This window comes from Thamnophis elegans, chromosome 3 (assembly GCF_009769535.1).
Source record: "Thamnophis elegans isolate rThaEle1 chromosome 3, rThaEle1.pri, whole genome shotgun sequence".
NCBI classification, from domain to species: Eukaryota; Metazoa; Chordata; class Lepidosauria; order Squamata; family Colubridae; genus Thamnophis; species Thamnophis elegans.
Genome location: NC_045543.1, coordinates 57,030,523 through 57,052,351, shown reverse-complemented (window position 1 = coordinate 57,052,351; position 21,829 = coordinate 57,030,523). Strand labels below are relative to the sequence as shown.

Below are 21,829 nucleotides of genomic sequence, written 5' to 3'. Positions count from 1 at the left end.
AAAACTTGTTATCAATAACTAATAGAGTCAATGCATTAATGAGATGGGTGGCATAGAAATTCAATAAACAACTATACAAATTGATACTTATCAGGGATATTACTTAGCTATGCTATGTAATACTTCTGACTGGATCCTCCAGAGATACTTTTGGAACATGAATTGTTTCTTTCTACATAGATGTCAGTAGAAACCCCTGACTACTATCTTTTTTTCCCATTTTCTAAAATTACAATAGCAAGAACTTTGGAACAATACATCAACTTTTCCAAGAACCGTGTATATGGACGATGGTGCATTTATTCTTTAATTCATTTCAATTGAATTCTCATGGAAAGAAAAATACATTTCTTGTTCAAGTTTTTTTTTCCAGGTAAGGTGGAAAAAGCCATGCTTCTTCTCACAGGTTCCCAGAGTTAGAGGACGAGGAAGAAAAGCTTCTCTATAAAATTGTTAATGTATCATCTAAGTAAGGCACTTGTATTTTTTTTAAATAAAGAACAATAGTGTTATATGTGAGGTAGCAAATGCAGAGGAAATGAAGAAAAATGAGAACGTTACATTTCCTTTAGGATGGTTTTGAATGGTGCGCATTAGATTTTTAAACAGTACCATCAGTACATTTCAAAAGAAAACAAGAGATTGGATTGGCAGTTGTAGAAAATATTTCCAGGGTTTCCTGTCTTGGGGGAACAAAATGGAAAAGAAATGGTAAGAACTAGTAAGAGAAAAATTAGTTGGTGATTGACAGTCCAGTTCTAAATCGTAGATGGAGGGTTTGAGTATGAGATTTTTCTGGTGATCAGCGGATTCCAAAAATTTGTTAATGGAGTGATTTGAGCATTTGGTATAAGATACACCAGCCAGGTAATTAATATAGGGACAAGAATAGATAGGGCAAAGGAAGAGCCACACTTTTAGCACAATCAAACCTTCTGCAGATATGGCTTGTCCATAATATTAGCATCATTAGATTTTTCATTGAATCTAATGGCCTTTTTCATTTTCTTAGCCGTGGCAACTCTGACATAAACTTCAGATTAGGATGTTGCACAATTCAGCTATCTCCAACATTTTAGCCACTTCAAATTGAGTGATCTTACCTTGTTAACTTAAAAGTTTCTACATGCAAGGAGAGTTTGCCATTTGCAAGGGCTCTTGAAGATATATTCAGGAAGTATGCACAAAAGCATACTTAAAAGTGACAGAAATGAAAGATTCGAAACAGAAAGAAGTAAACATTAAGACAGTCCTAACACGTCACTGAATATGATCATTTGTTTTGAATGTAGACCAGTCTTTCCCAAGTTGGCATGTTTTTGATCTTTTAGGACTTGAGCTCCAGAAGACCGAGGGGTAGTGTTGGTAATTTTGCAGCCAACATATCTCAAATGCATCAGCTCAGGAAAAATAGACTAAAGCAATTAAAAAATAGTTTCTCTTTTCAGTGAATGCTCATGATTATGGAAAAGAACTATTTAAAATAATTTATGCTGATGCAGAAGAGTTAAAGCACCATCTCTGGTATTTCTACCAAACTGAAGAACTCTTGTTCATTATCTGTAAGCTATAAATCACAGCTAGCTTTCACAACCTAGAATTCATAAGCCAAAACTACTACCAGTCACATTGGCTGGAATTTTTGGAATTGCTACTTCACATTGGAAGGGCATTGTGTGGAAGGCTGATTTAGAGCTATTACATACTTTTTTTTTTAACATAGAATGCTAAACTGAATTCCAAGCTTACTTCTAGAGAACATCAGTGACTGTAATCAATTGATTTGATTCAATCCCCGGCTTGCAACTGGAGATGATTTAGCTCAGCAAAGCTCGGTAAATATCTTGGGTTGAGCTTTTGCTCATCTGTTTCAGTCCTTAGGAAATATGGAAAAGTCAAAGCAGTTCTGGCTTTTCATTGATCCTGACAGAGGAAAACAACCCCACATGTCTCACCAGATTGGGCTCAACCACAAATGCATGCTCGCCCTTGATACGAAGCATTGAATAAAGAGCAATATCTTTGGCAAAACCTAGGTGACATTGAACATCTTTCATGTAACCCAATGCACGGTGTGCTGAAGAAGCAGAGAACACCATGGCCGGAGTGCAGCATTCAGTCACAGGCATAATGTTGTAGAAGGATGGCGCTATGCGTCGAAGCTCCAAGAGATAGTGGCGCCCAACCAGCTCTACTAGCAGCATGCTGTACAGGGCGAAAAACAACACAATGGACCAACTAAGGCTGGAGCGGCTGGATGCCCAGGAGTAGACAAAGCCCAAGAAGGATCCTGAAAACATGCCTAATCCGAGCCATTCCAGGATCCTCATGGGTTCTGGATTGATGTAATGTTGAAGTCTCTCTGGATGGTACAGTTTGATATAGAGAGCATCTCGGAGGTGGGGCTTTGAGAATCGTGTCTGTAACAAGTGATGGAGGACTGGAAAGAACTCCTCTTCTGGGAGGGTATCATCTTCCACCAACAGGACGTATTCTGGTCTATACAGCTGAAGAGATTTCTCAAGGCAATAGGTGTAATCTTGCTTCTCCTTCTCAAATTGGTTTGGAAAGAGATCCAAATTTTCCTGACCACTGAAGCGGTTCACCACAGGAAAGAAAGTGGCAAGCAGCTTAGCATCCTGGTGGTTGCTGGGATCTGTTTCCACATTGCAGAGTAAGAGCTGATGGTGCTGGCAAGAAGGGCCACATTCGTGGAGCAGACGGTGGAAGTGAGCTGCTACTTGAAGGACATAGTGGAGTTCCGGGCTCCTTTGAACAGTAATGATGGTAATCAGCAACCATGGCTGCAAGGCCTCTTTGGTCATCTTCTCTGATGTATTCTGCAGTCGCTCAAAGTAACGGAGAGCACTCAAACCCTCCTCTTGGTTCTGCTTTAAAAACGTTGGGTCATTGAGTTCAGGTACCAACCACGCAAGTAGAAATAAGAATGCAGGAGGTCTTGGCAAGTGAAGGGAGCAATCACACCAAATGTCACGACACTCAAGACAAGGAGTTGCAGGAATGGGCTGGACAAACGGCATAGCCAGCGCCAAGACAGTAATCTGTGCGAGACAATGGCTGCCACATCTGCAGTTCGAGAGTCCTTTGGTTTTTTCCTGTGTGCCATTTGGTCAGCCTCTTGCTTCATGCAGAGGCAGACTGTGGCAGGGGCCTTCTAGCAAGTCATGATTAGATCCAATTCTGTAAAAAGTAAAGAAAAAAATATTTGGAGATTTCATGCCTGATGAAGAAGTAGTTGTACTGAAAGCTTTATCTATTCCAAACAATATTTTGCATGATTACTACTCCTTCTTAAAAGTTCATTTTAAACAATGATGACCGGTTCATATTCGTGATCTTTTGCCAATTTAATAGGTGCATTCACATGCCATTAATTGAAATCAAGGTCCATACTATTCCTCCTCCTCCTTTTAATTTGGCTTTAGAACCTCTTGCATTAAGTAGAAATACTAAATACTTGATGGAATTGCACTAAGAGACCGCTGCGCACAAGGACCTGCTACAAGCAGACAATGTATTTCATTTATTGAGCATTCTATTCCTAAACTCACTTCAGGAGTTTTATTTTCCTATCTGATTACTCTGTTAATTGGATAAATTATATGAGATGCCACTGGGGCACAACAGTAATTTTGTCACATACATGGAATGGAATTTTTACATTGTATTTGACTCTTTATGTAAGTATTTTCAAGACGTTTTCTCAACAAGCAAGTGTAAAATAATTCATTGTTTCATCCAAAGAAATTCCAGATATTTGTTCTAGAATTCTTTTTTTTATTAATTTATTTTTATTTTGTTACTTAAACAACACATGCCCACACCAGTGGGAAAAGAAAAAATCAAAAAGTCAAAAACACAGAGAAGACAAAAGAACAAAAAACAAGGCAGAATTCTAGAATGTTCTAGAATTCTTTTTAAGTCTTTGGGATAGGACATGATTAACATGAATTAATTCTAAAGATGCTTGACTCTTGAGAGGCCTTTCAATGCTTCTTTCATATGTTATTTTTTTACAGGACACTGAATAAATTACTCTAACAAGGTCATCCTGTGAGATTTTCATTGTATAAATTATAATTACCTCTTAAGAATTTAATTTCCCCACTTTTAGTTTTATCGCTAGGCATTTATTCTAAATTCGTCACCCTTTAGCGTTAAGACGTTTAGTACCATGCTCCTTTTTAAACTCAAGGTGAGATTGATTGTTAGACCCAAATTAAATTCTGTCAAGTATGTGAATATCTCTCTTTGTACTTAGTTGACATTCAATATTTATATTTCATAATTTAATATTTTATATTTAACGTGCATACTGAAAATATTGGGTCACAGATATATAGCTTGATTTTTTTACACATAAAGACTCAAACTATGAGAAATCCAGGTTTAAAATAGTGGGCAATCTATTTGATGGGTAAACTGGGCCTCTTATAATAATGATTACTTTTGAATCAATTCAGTTATAAGGAAGCTTTTTAAAAAACTTCAAAAGTATTAAAAAACAAGCTTGCTTTACCTCAAAGTACATCTTGAAGTTTTCTCTTGATTCAGCTCAAGCTTTTATTATTTAGTCTATTTGATCTAGATGTTACTGAAGCTTCTGGAGTTGCAAGTTAGAATATATAGAATGAGCTAGAAGATATCTTGGAGGTCTTCTAGTCTAGCCCCCTGCTCAGCAGGAGGACTATACCATCTCCATAGTGAAAGGAGGAGTATCCAGGATGGGGTTGACCTTATCCTCTCGTTGATTGGATTGAGTCAGATAAGCTCTTGGGATATGCCCCTGGTCCACCAGGCACTGCCCAGTTATCAACTCAGTCCCTCAACTGGACGGTTTGCCATCCTGGATCACCAATAATTGGAAGAATTTTAAAGAAAGAAGAGGATTAATTCATCTCCATAAAGCAGGAGCCACAGCGAGCTGCAAAAAAGGCCTGCCAAAAGCTCCCTTGGGGCGGCATGCTGGCCCAGGTATCTGAGTGAGAGAAGTATCACTTGGAAAAGGAAATCTGCTGGGCAAGCAGAAAACAAAAGGCACAAGTCTTCCAAAGGCAAGCCCTGCCACAGAGGCTCCGGTGGTGCGGGAGCGCTCCGCCGCTCCCCACAGGGTTGAGTGGTGAGCCGCAGCTTCCTCAAGTGCCGTGGGTCATGAATCGGGCCACCGGAAAGCGAGGGCGGCACTGGATCCCCACCCAGAAGGTGAGCCTTGCCGTGGAAACTCTGCTGGGCGCTGGAGCGCTCCACTGCTCCCCGCAGGGTCGAGCAGCGAACCGTGGCTTCCCAAACGCCGCGGAGCACCCGCGTCATTGTCCACGTGGCCCACCTCATTGGAGGGGGTCCACGGTCAGAGCCAAGCCTCTAGCGGCACCAGGAAGAAGCAGAAGGAGGAAAAACCGGCAGCAGAGGCGCATGGCAGCTCCTAGGAGCACAAGCACCAGAAGAGGAGACTTAAAAGAGGCACCCTTTGTCTCCTGACGTGGCGCCATCTTGAACCCGGGAGCAGCCACGTGTTCCAAGATAGCGGCACCCAGCGGCAATGAGGAGACTTGCAGGACCCAAGTACCTGCAGCAACAGCCAGCAGCCCCACCAGAGGGGCAGAGGATCAACCAAGGTTAGGACCACCCCAGAGGCTGCCCAGAAGGAGGAGGGGGGAACAAAGGCTAGAGACAAGAAAAAGCACTTTTCCCCCAGGGTGGCGCTGGAGGCAGAGGGTGGTCACAAGCCTTCCAAAACCCTCTAAATATGAAAGGCGAAGGCACCGGAAGCTGGGGCAGCTCTTCAAAAAGGCAAGTGGCCTTAAGTCCATCCCAGGCCTGGGACAGAAAGGGAAGGCCCCTGGAGTCCCTGCAACAGCGGGGCCACAGGGGAGGCACCACATTGCAAGCAAGAATCCCTATTGCACATCAGGTCTTTGGGGTCTTCTTCAGGGGTGGCAATCCCTCCCACATAAGCTTCCCTGGTTCAGCCCCTGCCCACAGGGCTACCACCTCTGGGTTTCCCTCCCACAGCCAGCTGGCAACCCCCACAGGGGTCCCCAATTTTCAGGACCTAATGATGTTGGCCTTCCAGCAATGCATGACAGCGGCATTTTCAGCAGCCACAAATGCAGCCTCAGGTGGCATCCTCTCCTAGGATACTAGAGGGCCTGGAAACCAGGGGGAAGACAGCTCTAGTTCCTCAGCCTCATCACAAGAGGACAGTGACCTGGATTGCGAAGATGGGGAAGTTAGGGAGGATAAACTATCCGAAGATGAAGGCATGCCTCCTCCTAAGCCGGCCTTCACTGGGTTGTTCCAGCCCTCATTGTATGTCACTCCTGTTCAAGGCCAAGGCAGCTGCCAAGCTCGGAAACAGAGTAGCAGAAGCACCACCTCAACACCAGGGGTTCTCTGCAGAAACCATCTTTGATGAGCAGGCCATTGAGACCGACACAGTGCCAACCCCCAAGGCCTTTCTTGAGCAGCACCCACAGCAGGGACCCATGCACACATCCACCGACAAGACCTTCTTCAATGTGGACCAGGACATGGCCGAGGTGCTATCAGCCCTCCATTGATGCTCCAGTATTGGCTCTGCATACCCCCACTACTCTGCCAGGGGAACCAGAGGAGGCTCTGAAGTTGGAGGACAGGAAGGCGGACCTCACCCTCCAAAGGGACATCAAGCAGCTGCCTGGGCGGTGAAGGCAGCCACCACCGCCTCCTTCTTCAACCGGTCCTCCTTACTCTGGCTACAGGAGCTGCAGCAACGTATCCCCATCACTGAGGTCAGAGCGCCCCAAGACATCAACAAATGGTGGCAGCCATCCAATTTTTGGGTGGACGCCACCTTGTCCGCAGCCAGGTTTGCCTCCAGGGCGATCACTTCAGCCATCGCATCTCATAGGTTGCTGTGGCTGAGACAGTGGCAGGTTGACGTATGCCACAAGTGGCACCTGGTATCTGCTCCTTTTGGGGGCAGCTCTGGACCCCTACCTGGTCGAGAACAAGGACAAGACTGCCACAGCTGCAAGAAGGGACAGTTCAGGACGGCGCCTTACCCCAGACGGTCCTACTCCCGGGGACAAGATTTGGGCCCTCCTTCCGGGGTCAGGATTCCTTCAGGGGCTCAGATGGGGGGGTACTCAGGTGCCAGGCAATACCAGGGAGGGGTTCTGCCAGGCAGAGATACTCAGATAGACCCAGAGAGGCAGGCAGCAGAAGCAACCTTTCGAGGGGCGGAGGAGGCGGGGGGGCACTCCTCCTGCAAAAACTCATTCTAAACCAATTCACCTCCCATTGGTGGGCGCTTGGCGTACTTCGCTGATCACTGGGGACCACTCATCTGATAAGTGGGTGTAGAACATCATTAGACAACGGCCTGTCACTGGAGTTCCTTTCCAGCCCCCCAAAGTTTTTCCGATCTGCCCGGTTTCAAATAACCCGGCATGGAGATTACTGATGCAGGAGGCCATACAGCACCTGCTGGACATCCGAGACATCCAGCCAGTGCCTCTAGACCAGCAAGGCCAGGGGCATTACTCTATCCTTTTCGTAATCCCCAAAGGCATCAGGGGACTGGAGGGCAATTCTCGACCTGAAACGTCTGAACAGCTGTTCAGCTGTTCTGTTATAGGATGTTCAAAATGCACTCTCTCCACTCCATCTTGGAGGGGATCAGGCAGGGAGACTTCCTACTTCCATAGACTTCACAGAGGCCTACCTACACATTCCAATCATTCGTGACCACCGGAGGTATCTCAGGTTCTACTACCTAGGGCATCACTTCCAATACCGGGCCTTGCCCTTCGGCCTGGTCTTCCACCCCACGAGTTTCACCAAAATAATGGCTGCCCCTGGCAGCGCATCTGAGACAGGTCTTGGTCAGGATTCAATGTTATTTAGATGACCTGCTGATACAGTCATCCTCTTTTGAGAGGGCTCTAAGGGATCTAGACACCACTATGACAATCCTGAAGGACCATGGGTTCTCGATGAACCTGGCCAAAAGCCACCTCCACCCATCCACTAGTCTAATCCACCTAGGGGCTCTGATAGATTCAGAGGAGGGCAGGGAAAGAAAAGACAAAACAGACAAGGGTATGTGCTCTTTCCAACCAGTTTTCCAGTTAGACTTTAAAAAGTGCTCTGGTGATGCCAGTAAGAATGTTAATAACCCATCATTATGGATGAATTTGCCTTTATTTGCATCACTGTATTTAGGAAAGCAAGGAAAAGTCATTTTTTATCCTAAATGGGCAAACTTATTTCCCTATTAAAAGAAAAAGATTTATGGTGCCAATGAACAAAATTCATTTCCTTGAATCTCCTGCACTGCTAATGTTACCTGGTACAGTAATGTGAAACACTTCATCCTGTTCAGAAATGGGGAAGCCTTGTAGATTCATATTTCTACTATAGGGGTGTCAAACTCGCAGTGTTTGCATTGTCGTTACATGACATATTGTGACTTTTTCCCCCTTTGCTAAACCGGGGTGGGCATGGTCAGTGCGTGAGGCATCCAGCCAGTGGGCTGCAAGTTTGACACCCCCGTGCTACACTATTCTTCTTGCATGAATAGTAATGACAACATATCCTACAACCAGTGTGAAATATAAACCACCCATAAACTGTGCATGCGGATGGAAACAATGAAAGGTTGAAATATGATTCAACTGATGAGACAGATGGATTCCTTAGACCAGCGGCTAATCTTTTTGTTGCTGAGTGCTGAAAGTGCATGTGTGCATGAAAACATGCACATGAGCCTCTATAATGCAATGCGCGCACAACTCCCAGGTGCACATGATCCCCAGGTGCGCCCTGCACATGCATGCATGACCCCCTTGCCCCCCACATGCGCATGCAACCTCCGTGCATGCATGCATGACCCCCCCCTGCCCGCATGCCCCACCCCACGCATGTGTCTCCCACAAATGCCTCATCCCCCCCTGCATGCGTTAACAGAGACCCAAAAACTAGCTGGCTGGTGAGAGGTGTGTGCACATGCACAGTGGAGCTGTGCTGGGGCAACGGCTCATGTGCCCGCAAAGAGGGTTTTGCATGCCATCTGTGATACGCATGCCATAGGTCACCATCATGGCCTTAGACTATACAAATAGCGTCCTGTCATGAATAGTAAACATACTAGAAATAATTTTAAAACCCAATCACACAAAAATGTTAACAGCTATTGATATTAAAAGATTAAAAGAAAGCCAAAGAGAAACTAAAGTGTTCTTTCATTGTATTTACGCTGCCTATGGTCTGACCTAAGCGTAGTACACAAAATTATCTGCTACAACGTCTAGCTGTCAACGACTACTTCAGCTTCAACACTCAATAATGCAATGGCAAACAATAGATACAAACTCAAGTAAACGGCTTCCAGACTTGATTGTAGAAACTACGGCTTCAGCAACAGAGTGGTCAATGCTGGAATGCCTCTACCTGACTCTGTGTTACTTCCTCTAATCCCCATAGCTTTAATCTAAACTGTCTACTGTTGACCTCACCCCAATTCCTAAAGAAGTCTGTGAGGGCGTGCCATAAGCGCACTAGCATGCCTACCGTCCCTGTCCTACTGCTCCTATTATTTGTACTCATTTCTTGTGTTCTTATTCATGTTATTCCTATTCCTGTTATCTTGTACACGAGTGACAAACTAACTAACTAAATAAATAAAGCACTACGAAACGGTATATAAGTCCAAATGCTATTGCTATTACCTACCTTTCGAAGGATTGGACACATCCTATACATGCACCTAGCAATCCAAGTACGTGTGTTCAACATCAGACTCTTTGGCTTCACCTTTTGGTCTGGGGCTCCGTGTGGATTCTCGTTTCCAGCTTTGTTTGCAAGGTCTCCCAGAGCGACCTCCTCCTATCCTTGCTAGGCTTATCTGGGCATAGAGAGCAACATGTACACCGCCACAGAGCGGCGAGAAGGAAACGGAAGGCGGATATATAAGGAACGGAAGTTACTAACCGTAGCTCAGCAACCGTAAACAAAAAAGGGGGGGCGGAACCCCTCTGAGGCGCCGCCACAAGTTTTGACAGAAAGAAGCCGATTGGCTGCGGAACCAAAACCCCAGGGGGAGTGTTCCGTGGATAACGTAACTCTTAGGAGTCGGACCTCGAGGGGTGCTTGGGAATTGTAGTTTCGAAAAGCACCGCGAAGGGGGAATGGTCGTCACAGCGCCACAGAGCTCGACCAACCAGAGCTCCCCAGGACCTCGACCTTTCTTTTTTTCATTTAAACAGCATGTGTGTTAACTTTTCCCAAAACTTCTTTAATAATAATAATAATAGTAAATCCTCACAGAAAAACGGCCTTTTCGGTGGCAGCAGGAAGCCGGCGAGCTAAATAATCCCTACTGCAGCCGTTGAGATACCTGAAATGGCCGTTTCCAAAAACCTTGCGCTCCGTTCTTTAAAGAACAAGAGGTTTCGACTGGCGGAATATGGCATTCTGAGCCGTTTAGAACCGCTTGGTAGAGAGAGAGATGGTTGGGGGGGAGAAGACGGGCGGCGTGTAAATGTAATAAATAAAAGGAAAGAGAAGTTCATGAAAACTGAACCCGGAATCTCAGCACCTTAGCTCTCTTCGCTCCCTCTAACAATTGTGAAGCTATGGTGCGGCGGCCATTTTACGTCAGGGCAAAAGAGGCCGTTCTAAAGGAGGGAAAGAAGCGAGGCCGGATTGGTTGCTTGGCATTTATCGTCGGCGTACGGTTTCCTGTGGCAATCGTTGTAGGCCGCAGGCTCTGTGGGGTTGGTGAGCAAGTGAAGAGGCAGGGACTATCGGCGGTCGGGGAGGCCTTCCGCTTTTTTGTGGGGTGGGTGTCGCCCTCTTTATCTCCTGGGACGACGCCTGGGGAGAGGAGGTGGGGTTGAAGAGGCGGAATTCAGTGCTGTCGTAAACCGAGCGGCCTCTTTCTGTGGCTGCGGGTGCTGGGGCGAGGAATGTGGGGGGGGGGGGTGGAAGAACCGAGAACGTTGGACTGCAGACCCAGCGAGCGGTAAACCGTGTGCTGCCCTGGGCGGCTGTTGACAGCTTCGGACATTGTAGGTGTCTCTCGTTTAAGAGTTCTCCTGAGCACGAGCAAGTTTTTTATCCGCCTTTTCTTTGAACAAGCAGCATTTAGAAGACAGTGGAGCACCTGTTGTTATTATTTTCTCAGTATGTTTTATCGCTTCTTGTTTTTTGCTCCCCAGGGCATATGCCTCCTTGTTGGTGGATACCTTTTGATCCCGCAAACAACCGATCACAGAGAGGACCAAGAACTCATAGTTCAATCCTGAACTCCGGATATTCTATTGTTATCTTAAGTTTTCAGTAACAGAACAGCAAGAATGCAAAGGCGGCAAGAAAGTGGGACAGAGTTACCAAACGAAACCTATGACAGGCTAAGGAACACAGTTTTGATCCAGGGGTGGGATACTACTTTATTTCTTAGCCTGTCATGTTTTATTTGTTAACTCTTCCCCCATCTTCTTGCTGTCTTTATTTTTGTGATGTCCAGCTTACGGAAAGCTAGATGACAATGCAGGTAGTCCTCGACTTAACAATAGTCACTTAGTGACCGTTTGAAGTTAAAGCAGCACTGAAAAAAGTGACTTATGAACATGTTTCAGTCTTACGACCATGGCAGCATCCCCATGGTCACATGGTTTATATTTGGATGCTTGACAACTGACTCACATTTATGATGCTTGCAGGTCACCTTTTGCACCTTCTGACAGTCAGCGTGAAAACAATCATGTCACCAATTTAACAACTGCAGTGATTCAGTTAACAAATTTGACAAGAAAAGTAATAAAACGGGACAAAGTTCACTCAACAAATTTCTTACTTAGCAAACATAATTTTTGGGCTCAATTGTCATAAGTCAAGGACTATCTGTAGAATATCTGTAGCTCAGGATTGAAGTATGGAGCCCTTGGTGCTCGAGCTTGGTTGTTTGCATACAGATGTTTCATTAGCCAACTAGGTAACTTCATCAGTACCAGTAAGTGTGGTGTTTGCTTTCTGTTTATATACTTTAGCTTGCTTTGCCAGTTTTTGGTGGGAGTCTAGTAGGGCAATGAAACATCGGCAAGCTAACAACCAAGCTCAGAGACCATTAAAGACTCCATAACCAGATGCAGTTCAATCCCTGTTTGCTTCAAAATAATTAAATCAAATGTAAATGTTCTGAATGTCCCAAAGGGATCAGAATTGTCAGCAGATCTCAAATGGGGAAAAAAAAGCAGTAAATAGCAAATTAAACAAGCATTTTGAGACCATTTTGTGGATTCTAAGATGAAGAATGTTTTTTTCTTTGTTTAAAACTAATGAGGCCTTGAGTGCAAAAATTTTAATACAGGAGAGGGGATTTGCAAGCATTTTGGTTCAAATACAATTTGTTGACTTGTTTAGTCCCCCCCCCCCCCTCATATTGGAAATATGTCTCAGTAAGACAAATGAGAAAAGTTAAAATTCAAATATTTGCAATGTTCATTCTCATTCTTTCAGGAAGAATAATTGGAGAAGTGGGAACCTCCAGTTTGTAGCTATGTCTGGGATTGGGAACAAACGAGTGGCTGCAGAGACAAGCCCATCAGCTCCTCCAGAGAAGAAGGCAGGAGTTGAGGACTCTGAGACCACTGTGGAGACTATTAAGCTTGGTGGCATTTCCTCAACGGTTTGTATCTCCTGTTGGGTTTTACTCTTTCTGTGGAATGCAATATTATTTTGATTATTATGCTCTTCTGGACTCCCACAGCCTCTGGGATGGGTTTCTATCACAAAGCTGTGTGGACTTGGGTATCACTGTCATGGAAGTGATAAACTTGTTTCTAGGATAGGATGTGGGTGATTAATTGTGAGTCCTTCCTCATTCCTTTTCCCTTTCATACTACTTTTGTCTATGAATTTTTATAGGAAGGGGGATATTTGAGAAACTTTGTGTGATAACCCATTTCCTATAGCGTGAAATGTTATGTATCAGATTTTGATATGTAGATACCTAGCGTTCTCTATATATTTTGGAATTCAGTAGCAAAGAATTGTGGATACTTTGGTCCAAAAAATGTGGAGACCATCAGGTGGCTTACTGCTGACTTACTACTTCAGACATACATTGAAATGAATAGTTATTCTTCCCAAACCTAGATCAACATTATTACCACTATACTATGTTGGCTGTATTTCAGGAAGAACTGGACATTCGCACACTTCAGACTAAGAACCGAAAACTGGCAGAGATGCTGGACCAACGGCAAGCTATTGAAGATGAGCTGCGAGAGCATATAGAGAAACTGGAAAAGCGTCAAGCCACAGATGATGCTTCACTACTGATTGTCAACCGCTACTGGAGTCAGGTCTGCTGCATTTTTCTCCTAATGGTCCCATCCCTTTAATTATGCTTGGCAAACTTTGTTATCAATGAAACATGTCCTCTTTTCAGTTTGATGAGAACATTCGCATCATTTTGAAACGCTATGACTTGGATCAAGGCCTTGGGGACCTTCTGTCAGAGCGAAAAGCATTGGTGGTACCAGAACCAGAACCCGATTCAGACAGCAACCAAGAGCGTAAAGATGAGAGGGATCGAGGTGAAGTATCTGCTACAGGATGGTAGATGTTTTACATATGCTTATGATCTCATGGTAGTATGAAATAATTTATTTTTTGGATCCAGATTACATCTAGTTATAATTGTTTTTTTGCACTATTATAATTTAGGAGAAATATTTGAACCTGCATTCTCCTTTCTGGCTACACTGGCTAGTAGCACTAGTGAAGAAATGGAATCCCAACTACAGGAACGTTTGAGTCTTCCCGCCGTGCAGTCACACAGATTGTGACAATGTGTGATAAACTTCAGGAGAGAGTGGATGTGCTGTCTCAGAAACTGAACAGTGGAGGTATGACATTTTCCAGAATTTATGAATATACCATACTGCATTTTCAAAACATTTGTACTTAGATAACCTTTCAAGGAATAATTCAGGGCTAATCTGTTGCTAATCCATTGACTTTGCTGCCAATTGACAAATGAATAATGATTTATAGCAGTTGGTTCTTTTGAAATTATGCTAAAAATAGATATTTGGCTGGAATTGCAACTCACATCAAGAGAGGTCCCACAATAGGGCAGATTGCACCTTGTAGTAAACTGGAATTATCAGATAAAATGAATTTTGAACTTGATAAACTATATTAAAGACACTTTTTGACTCTTCTCATATTACTAGATTTCCAATTCCAATTGCTCCTGGCTATTGCCCATATTGTCTGAAGATTATCAATCCAACAATGTGTTTTGATATTCTTGAGTGCAGTATCTTGTTGGAGTCGAAAATTGAAAGAACAGGTTCTGATGATTTACCATGACTTCCAAGTTAAATGATGTGTCTATTCTCACATGCTTAGGTCCAAACTACTTGCAGGTTAACCTGGTATATAATCCAGGCTACACTGTAGCTCCTCAAAAGGCATCTTTGTAATGTTTTTTATCACGCATATGGTATTATTTGGTTCATTTGCTTTTTAAATTCGGTCCATCTTTCTATTGCTAAATTACATTTGTTTTCTGATTTAGTTGAACTCCTAATAAAATCCGTGAAAAACCTTCATTTGGTTTCTTTATGTAGATAGTACCAACATCATTAATATTTCAACTTGTTCATGGTACACTTTTGCTGCGTGAGGTTTGAATCCACAATGATTATTTATATATTTTATAATTTGTAGTTACTTCATTTTATGTTTGATTTCTTTATTGTACTTTAGTTCTGTGTAATAGGGAGTTCACTACAATGTTATTTGTACCATTATAAACATATTTAGAAATATCTGTAAAACTGAAAAGAAATAAACAAAAAGAAAAAACAATAAAATGTTGTAGGAAAGTAAAATCTTAAAGTCTTCTGATGTAGTATAGAATCAAAATATACATTACAGAGCCATTGTGGCACAATGGTTAGAATGCAGTATTGCAGGCTAATTCTGCCAACTGCCAGCTGTTGATCCTGATCGGTTCAAGATTGACTTAGTCTTCCATTCTTCCGAGGTCAGTAAAATGAGAACTGAGGTTGTTGGGGCCGTATACTGACTCTGTAAATAGCTTAGGGAGGGGCTGTAACTGTTATGAAGTAGTATATAAATCCAAGAGCTATTAGCACTAACAATAGTACTTAGACTTATATATCGCTTCACAGTGCTTTACAGCCTCTCTCTAAGCAGTTTATAGAATCAGCATATTGCCCCCAACAATCTGGGTCCTAACTTTAATAACCTTGGAAGGTTGAGTCAACCTTCATCTGATGAAAATCAAACTACCAAACTGCTGGCAGCAGGCAGTAGCAAGCCTGTAATACTGCATTCTAACCTCTGCGCCACCACGGCTCTATTGCTATACATTGCTTCATTAGATGTATTTTTAGACACTTGTTTCCAAATTTTAACATAAAAACTGTGAAGAATGCAGATACCTTATTAGTTATCCTGGTTTTTTGAAACAATACTTTAAAATTTGTAAGATTATTTAGAATTGTTCCCATCATCCTATAAAAAATATAATAATTATTGTGTCTTGTTTATTTCTATTTTTTAAAGAAAATATTTATTGGCTTGATAGCTTCAATATGATAATGTTCATTTCCACCGCTCATCTTCAGATGTATCCCTAATGGAAGAAGCTGTTCAAGAGCTGAATTCCTTTCTAGCAAATGAGAATAGAAGGCTGCAGGAATTGGCTGATTTGCTTCAGGAGAAACATCGCTCTATGTCTCAGGAGGTACAAGGAAAGATTCTACGAAGCCATGTAGCAAAAGTGATGGGGCTAGGATTTTAATTTTGGGAAGCAGAGGAAAAGACATAAAGGAGAAGGATGTTAATTAAGAAGCTGCTGAATCTTACATATACATTATTTGCTAGGCCTTATAACCTACACAGTGCAAAATTTTGAGGTGTCTAGAAGAAGAATAGGTTGTTGATGTTCAATGAAGGGGGAAACTCAACTGTGGAACCTAAAAGTAGATTGTGAAGAAGAAAAGGGGGCGGGGGACGAAGCAGAGCTCTCATAGTGCCAGCCAGTTATTAGGTAATAGTATACATTTATGTGTATCACATCACTAGTAAAGCTGAAACAACATTGAGTGCAGTTCAGTGTTACAAATCCTATTGGTGCAACTGGTCTTATTCATTAGCTATCATGAGAAGTGCAAATATTTGTTAATTTTAAATTTATTTTTAGTCTAAAACTCGGAGACTTTAGAATTCACCAATACCCCAAGTTAAATAAATACACTGCTTCTTATATATTGATTGGAGGTAGGAATTGGCTTTTGAGGTTACTAGAAGTGGTACAGATGGCTGCACTCAAACATTCTGTTTATTCAGATATTACTGGGACAGCAGCAGCAGTGTCCTCATAATTTTTCTGCTAGGAGCATGAGCCATAAGATTATGGCTTCTCATCTCTACCAAGTTATAGTTTCACCATCCTCTTTGGTTCTTAATATACTTCTCAACTTATTTTCAAATAATGACAATCTCAGCTACTCAGAGAGTCAGGCTTCACACATATTGCTCCCCAATGATTGCTGTAGGCTTTGTTGAAATTCATGGGTCCTAGATGGAGAATATGGATGCAGTTCAGGTAGTCCTTAACTTACAACAGTCTATTCAGTGACCATTCAAAGTTATAACTGCATTGAAACAATGGTTTTCACACTTATGACCGTTGAGCATCCCTATGATCAAAATTCAGTGCTTGGCAAATGGTTCATATTTATGACGGTTGCAGTTTCCTGGGGTCATGTGATCACTTTTGTGACCTTCGGACAAGCAAAGTCAATAGGCAATCCAGATTCACTTAACAACCATGTTATTAATTTAAGAGATGCAATGATTCACTTAACAACTGTGGCAACAAAAGCCGTAAAATGGGACAAACTCACTTAATAGATATTTCACAGCTACAAAAAGTTTGGGCTCCATTGTATTTATAACTCGAGGGACTACCTGTAATATATGGAGGTGAATTAACCATCAAGCTAGTTTTGGACTGATGTGCAATATATTGTGGTTAGGGTTGCATTCTCTGAAAAAAAAAACCACAGCCTTAGGTAGTTCTGTACCCTACATTGTTCTTGGAGGCAGAGACTATAGCTACTCTGGCTAAGAAAAAGTGATTCTGGCCACCTTCATTTCGTGCCTTGAATGGAGAATAGGGGGAAGCTTCTGGACAGTATTTAGAAATGAAAGCAATGCTATATTGCTCTCTGCAGAGTGCTTTGTTCACTATCATTTGTTCTCTGAACTGCACTGGCAGCTTCTTTGTTTCTCAATGATGTTCAAGATGTTGATTCTTGGAACCAGCATTCCAAGAATCAACAGTTTTAATGAACATTTTATTCTGATGCTGTTAGTCCTACTCACTAACAATTAAGTTAGGTTACAGTTTTCCCTTTGTGTCTTGCTTTCAGTTATAAATGTGTTTTAAATATTTTTTAAATATTCACTTTAAAAATTGTGAGTCTGTCAAAGCAATGCCTTCTTTTGTAGAGGAGAAGCACGTCATACATTTCTTAAACAGAAAATTAATAAATGAGAAAACTTGCCTTCTCCGTTTTAAATATGCCTGTATTTAATTCATTGTTCTCCTGTTGTATGAGAACAATCCCATAATTATTAGTAAGCTTGAACATTGGCTTCAAAGAGGCATTCTGTAAGTGTGACATTTTAAAACTGAAAATGATTCTAATGTTGTAAAGGTGCCTTTAGAGTTATGGTTCAACATTGTGGCACAGAAACAAGTCATTCATAGGATGCATATAGCCTATAAATTGTGGACTTTGTAGTGACATCCTGAATGAGATAGGGTGTGAGTGCAGTGAAAGGGAGGAGCAGGGAGGGAGGTTTCATTAGCTCCTGGAAATTACTTTATTTGCACGCATGTGGCAATGGCATCCTTGGTGAAGGTAGAAGTAAAATTTAAGATTTTTGTGTAACACGCAGAATGTCAAAACTGAATAGTCGCTCTCAAGAATAAATACAGGAATCTCATTTAACTTCCCTCCCTTCTAATTTCTTTGCCTCAGTTTTCCAAATTACAAGGGAAAGTAGAGACAGCAGAGTCTCGTGTATCTGTGCTAGAAACTACAATTGAAGACTTGCAGTGGGATACGGACAAAATCCGCAAACGAGAACAGCGGTTGAACAGGCACCTGGCAGATGTTCTAGAAAGAGTAAGTAGCAGTCCCAGATTAAAAAATAGAAACATATCATATTTCTTGGTTAATGTGAAAATGTGATCATCAATTTGGAATTTCCTATCTTCTTAGATGGGCATTTGCATTTCAGTGAAGATCTCTGTAGTTGTACAATGATAGTAAAGAATAGCAGGGTTTTTTTTGTTGTTTTTTTTTAAAGAGAACCGGAAACCAAATGTATAAAATTGGTGGAAGCCTCTTTTCAGAAAAAAAAGCTTCCTTCTTTAAATTTCCTCTTGGAAAATTGTTCTTGAAAGACAGTAGAAACCACCTTTTGGACAACTGTTGAGGGCTGCTCATTTATTATGAAAGATTTCCAATAGCAGTAGACTTAGCAGTAGACTTAGACTTATATACCACTTCATAGGGCTTTCATCCCTCTCTAAGCGGTTTACAGAGAGTCAGCATATTGCCCCCAACAATCTGGGTCCTCATTTTACCCACCTCGGAAGGATGGAAGGCTGAGTCAACCCTGAGCCGCTGAGATTTGAACCGCTGAACTGCTGATCTAGCAGTAGCCTGCAGTGCTGCATTTAACCACTGCGCCACCAATAGCTTGTGGTAGTGCTGTGAATAGCTTCCTGCCTTTCCCTGAAAGAAACAAAATTGTATTATTATAATAATAAATATGCTATTCTAAAAGCAGTGCATTAATAAAATAAATAAATTGAATAAAATAAATTTTAGAATTGGCTTGCTTTCACACCTCATTTGAAATTGTTTTGAATCAGAATAAAGTCTTTAATTTAGTGTTGTTTTCTTTATAAACCATGGCTAAATATTTCTCTAATCCATTTTTGCATTATCTATATACATCTCCATGAGGGACAAAATTATTGCTATTGATAATTTAGTTTCAAAAGTTAAAATGCACATACAGAAAAACAACCAAAAAGCTTTTTAACCTTTATATATGCAGAGGGAAATCTTAAAACAATGTTTTCAAAAAGCTGGGGAGACCAAATACATTATCATTTTCTATTTAATGATGGCAACGAGGATCAGTCCATAACTCCAATTGGATAAGTTTTCATTTCGTACAATTTGCATTTTTATGAACAGTTCCTTCGTAATAACAGCTGTTAAATGTTTCCAAAGATAATCTTAATATTTATGTTTTTTTTTTAAATTGTAAATGTTACAGGTAAACTCAAAAGGATACAAGGTATATGGAGCAGGTAGCAGTCTCTATGGAGGTACAATCACAATCAACTCTCGAAAGGTAACTTTTAAGGTTCAGCGCATAGAGGTAGTGGGGGGATCAGAGAGTGAGAGCACAAAGCACAGGATGTTACACATTTATGGTCCTGGTGTTTTTCTATTTTGCAGTTTGAGGAGATGAATGCAGAACTTGAGGAAAACAAGGAACTGGCCCAAAACCGTTGAGTGAATTAGAAAAATTGCGTCAGGATCTTGAGGAGGTGATAACTCAGAATGACAAGCTAAAGGTATGAATAGGGCATGCGTTTCCCAAAAGTCTGGAAACACTGTTAAATTTGAAAGTGTAGTTCACTCTCACATCTGCAAGGCTTTAATTTTGGAGTCCATCTAAGAGTCAGAATTAACAGTCAATAGTTCCTATCTTTGTGTTATTGAATGGACCAGTTTTTCCAGGTGTGTCTTCTGAATGGATGAAGGAATGTATGAAGATATGAAATCTCTGCAGTATTTGGAGGATACTATCAGATGTTTAAGTCAGGAAGACCATTAGTTTTGGTTAGCTTCCTAACCCCAAATCTTTACAGTCTGCTGCTTATTCATCAAGACAATAGTAGTCAGTCTGGATATGTGGGTGAGACGGACCAATCCAGGAACTGAAAACTGCTCTCTTTCCAAGAAGAGACTTTGGCCCACGGGAATATCTCTTGGAGCCAAAGGTAGCTCTTTCTAACCACAACAGCTCCCATAAAGGGCAGATCATTGCATTTGTATAATGAATTTGTGTATTTATTAATGACATTTGTATAGTTACCCATCTTAAAACCAATTTCTGGGGGATTCACAAACCAGGAATATAAGCAGTAAAACAGGAAACAATAAAACCAAGAACAGAAAAACATGATTTGCAACCAAACATCCTCAGTGCAGTCCATAACAATACTTTGGGGGAAAATAAGTTCTTAAGTGTTTACTGGAAAGTCAAAAGGGTAGGGGCCTGCCAGGTTTCAAGAGGAAAAGTGTGAATGATGAATTGTTCCAAGTGGATCCAAAAGGATCAGGATGATTAAGGGACTACAAGAGCCCAAGGTCTGAATAAAATAAGCAGTTTCCTACCTAGCCTGGAGCTCGCTATTTGTCAAAATGTGCATGTTCTAAAGGACAGAGATGCAAAACTTGCATCCATACTGAATTGCAGCCTGCTGGCATCACTTTTGTGATGCCTGAAATCTTCTCATATCTATGAATTTATTGGTCCTTTTAAAACATTTTAGGAAGCTTTAGTAAATTTTATAAAGTCTTAAGTCTAGCAGATGGTTAAGACATCCATTTAATCTCTTAAAAGTCTTGAACTCCTTTACTGGAGAAAAGCCCTCAACATACCAAACCGTATATTATTGACCCTTCAAACCAGAGGTGGGTTGTTCTCAGTTCGGCCCAGATCGGCCGAACAGTAGTAGCAGTGGTGAGAGGCTCCGGCCACCTGCCCGGATGCTTCTATGCATGTTTAGAAATGTCATGTGCACGGGAGTGCACCCAAACCTGTAGTAAAAAAATGGCAACCCACCATTGCTTCAAACTGATATAAATTGCAACCTCTCCAGGTCTATGGTATGGGCAGAATTCGGCAGATAAAAACTGCTTTGATATATTGTCTTAATTCATCATTACTTCCTTTTTTTCCTTTTAAAAAAGTATTGTAAGAGTGTATAACTCCACATTCTCTATATGATGTGTTGATTTTAATACATTAGCTTCATTGTAACTGGTATACCAGTAATTAGGAAGCAGATTTGTCTGATGCAATGCTGCCCCCCTCTGGACTAATAAAGTAAGCTGGAAATATTAGTAACATACTTTGTCTATATTATCTTAAATATTATTCTAATATTTATTCCAAACTAGAAACAAGATTATTACATACATTGTTTAATATATATTTTCCTCATACAGCTGAAAGCCAGGTAGTTAAGGTTTGAAGCACTCTTCCATCTAGTCTCTGAAAACTCCCCAGATTTGCTTAGCTTTAACTAGATTGCTGTTGAATTGTCCATCTTCTAATAGTGTCCATCTACATAGTTCTTTTTACAGTATGCCCCAAATATACATGAGCAAAGTTGTATATATGATATCCTAGATATGTTGTGTGTTTTGATTTTACTTGGGAAAAGTCATTCCATTGCCTTAAAGAACTCTTGTCTCTTGAATGTCTCTTGAAATTAGGGACATGTTGTGATACATATTTTATTGCAAGGAATATACAGTTAGAATAACATTGATTTTTGATCAGTTAAAAACTTCCTGAAGCTTTAGCCTTGTTTTATAATTGTAACATTTAATTGGTGACATCACTCATATGATATAAAATAAAGTCAGGTCTCTGTAAAAATCAAGCATTCGGA

General features: G+C 41.4%; 2 protein-coding genes across 2 annotated transcripts in view; one reads left to right on the top strand and one right to left on the bottom strand.

Moving 5' to 3' along the window:
* Positions 1–282: 282 nt before the first annotated feature.
* PGAP4 (post-GPI attachment to proteins GalNAc transferase 4) lies at positions 283–9,944 on the bottom strand. Its single transcript, XM_032214578.1, is given in 3 exon segments — positions 283–2,902; positions 2,905–3,201; positions 9,736–9,944. Coding segments are annotated over 2 exon segments (1,251 nt in total). The 5' UTR covers positions 3,149–3,201; positions 9,736–9,944; the 3' UTR covers positions 283–1,895.
* Positions 9,945–10,728: 784 nt separating this feature from the next.
* The window catches only part of RNF20 (ring finger protein 20), a 42,012-nt gene continuing 30,911 nt past the window's right edge, over positions 10,729–21,829 (top strand). The window contains 11 exon segments of the mRNA XM_032213582.1: positions 10,729–10,843; positions 12,523–12,691; positions 13,203–13,370; positions 13,457–13,604; positions 13,735–13,818; positions 13,821–13,916; positions 15,672–15,790; positions 18,099–18,245; positions 19,414–19,491; positions 19,599–19,650; positions 19,653–19,717. Of these exon segments, the coding sequence (XP_032069473.1) occupies positions 12,563–12,691; positions 13,203–13,370; positions 13,457–13,604; positions 13,735–13,818; positions 13,821–13,916; positions 15,672–15,790; positions 18,099–18,245; positions 19,414–19,491; positions 19,599–19,650; positions 19,653–19,717 (1,086 nt within the window). The 5' untranslated portion in view covers positions 10,729–10,843; positions 12,523–12,562.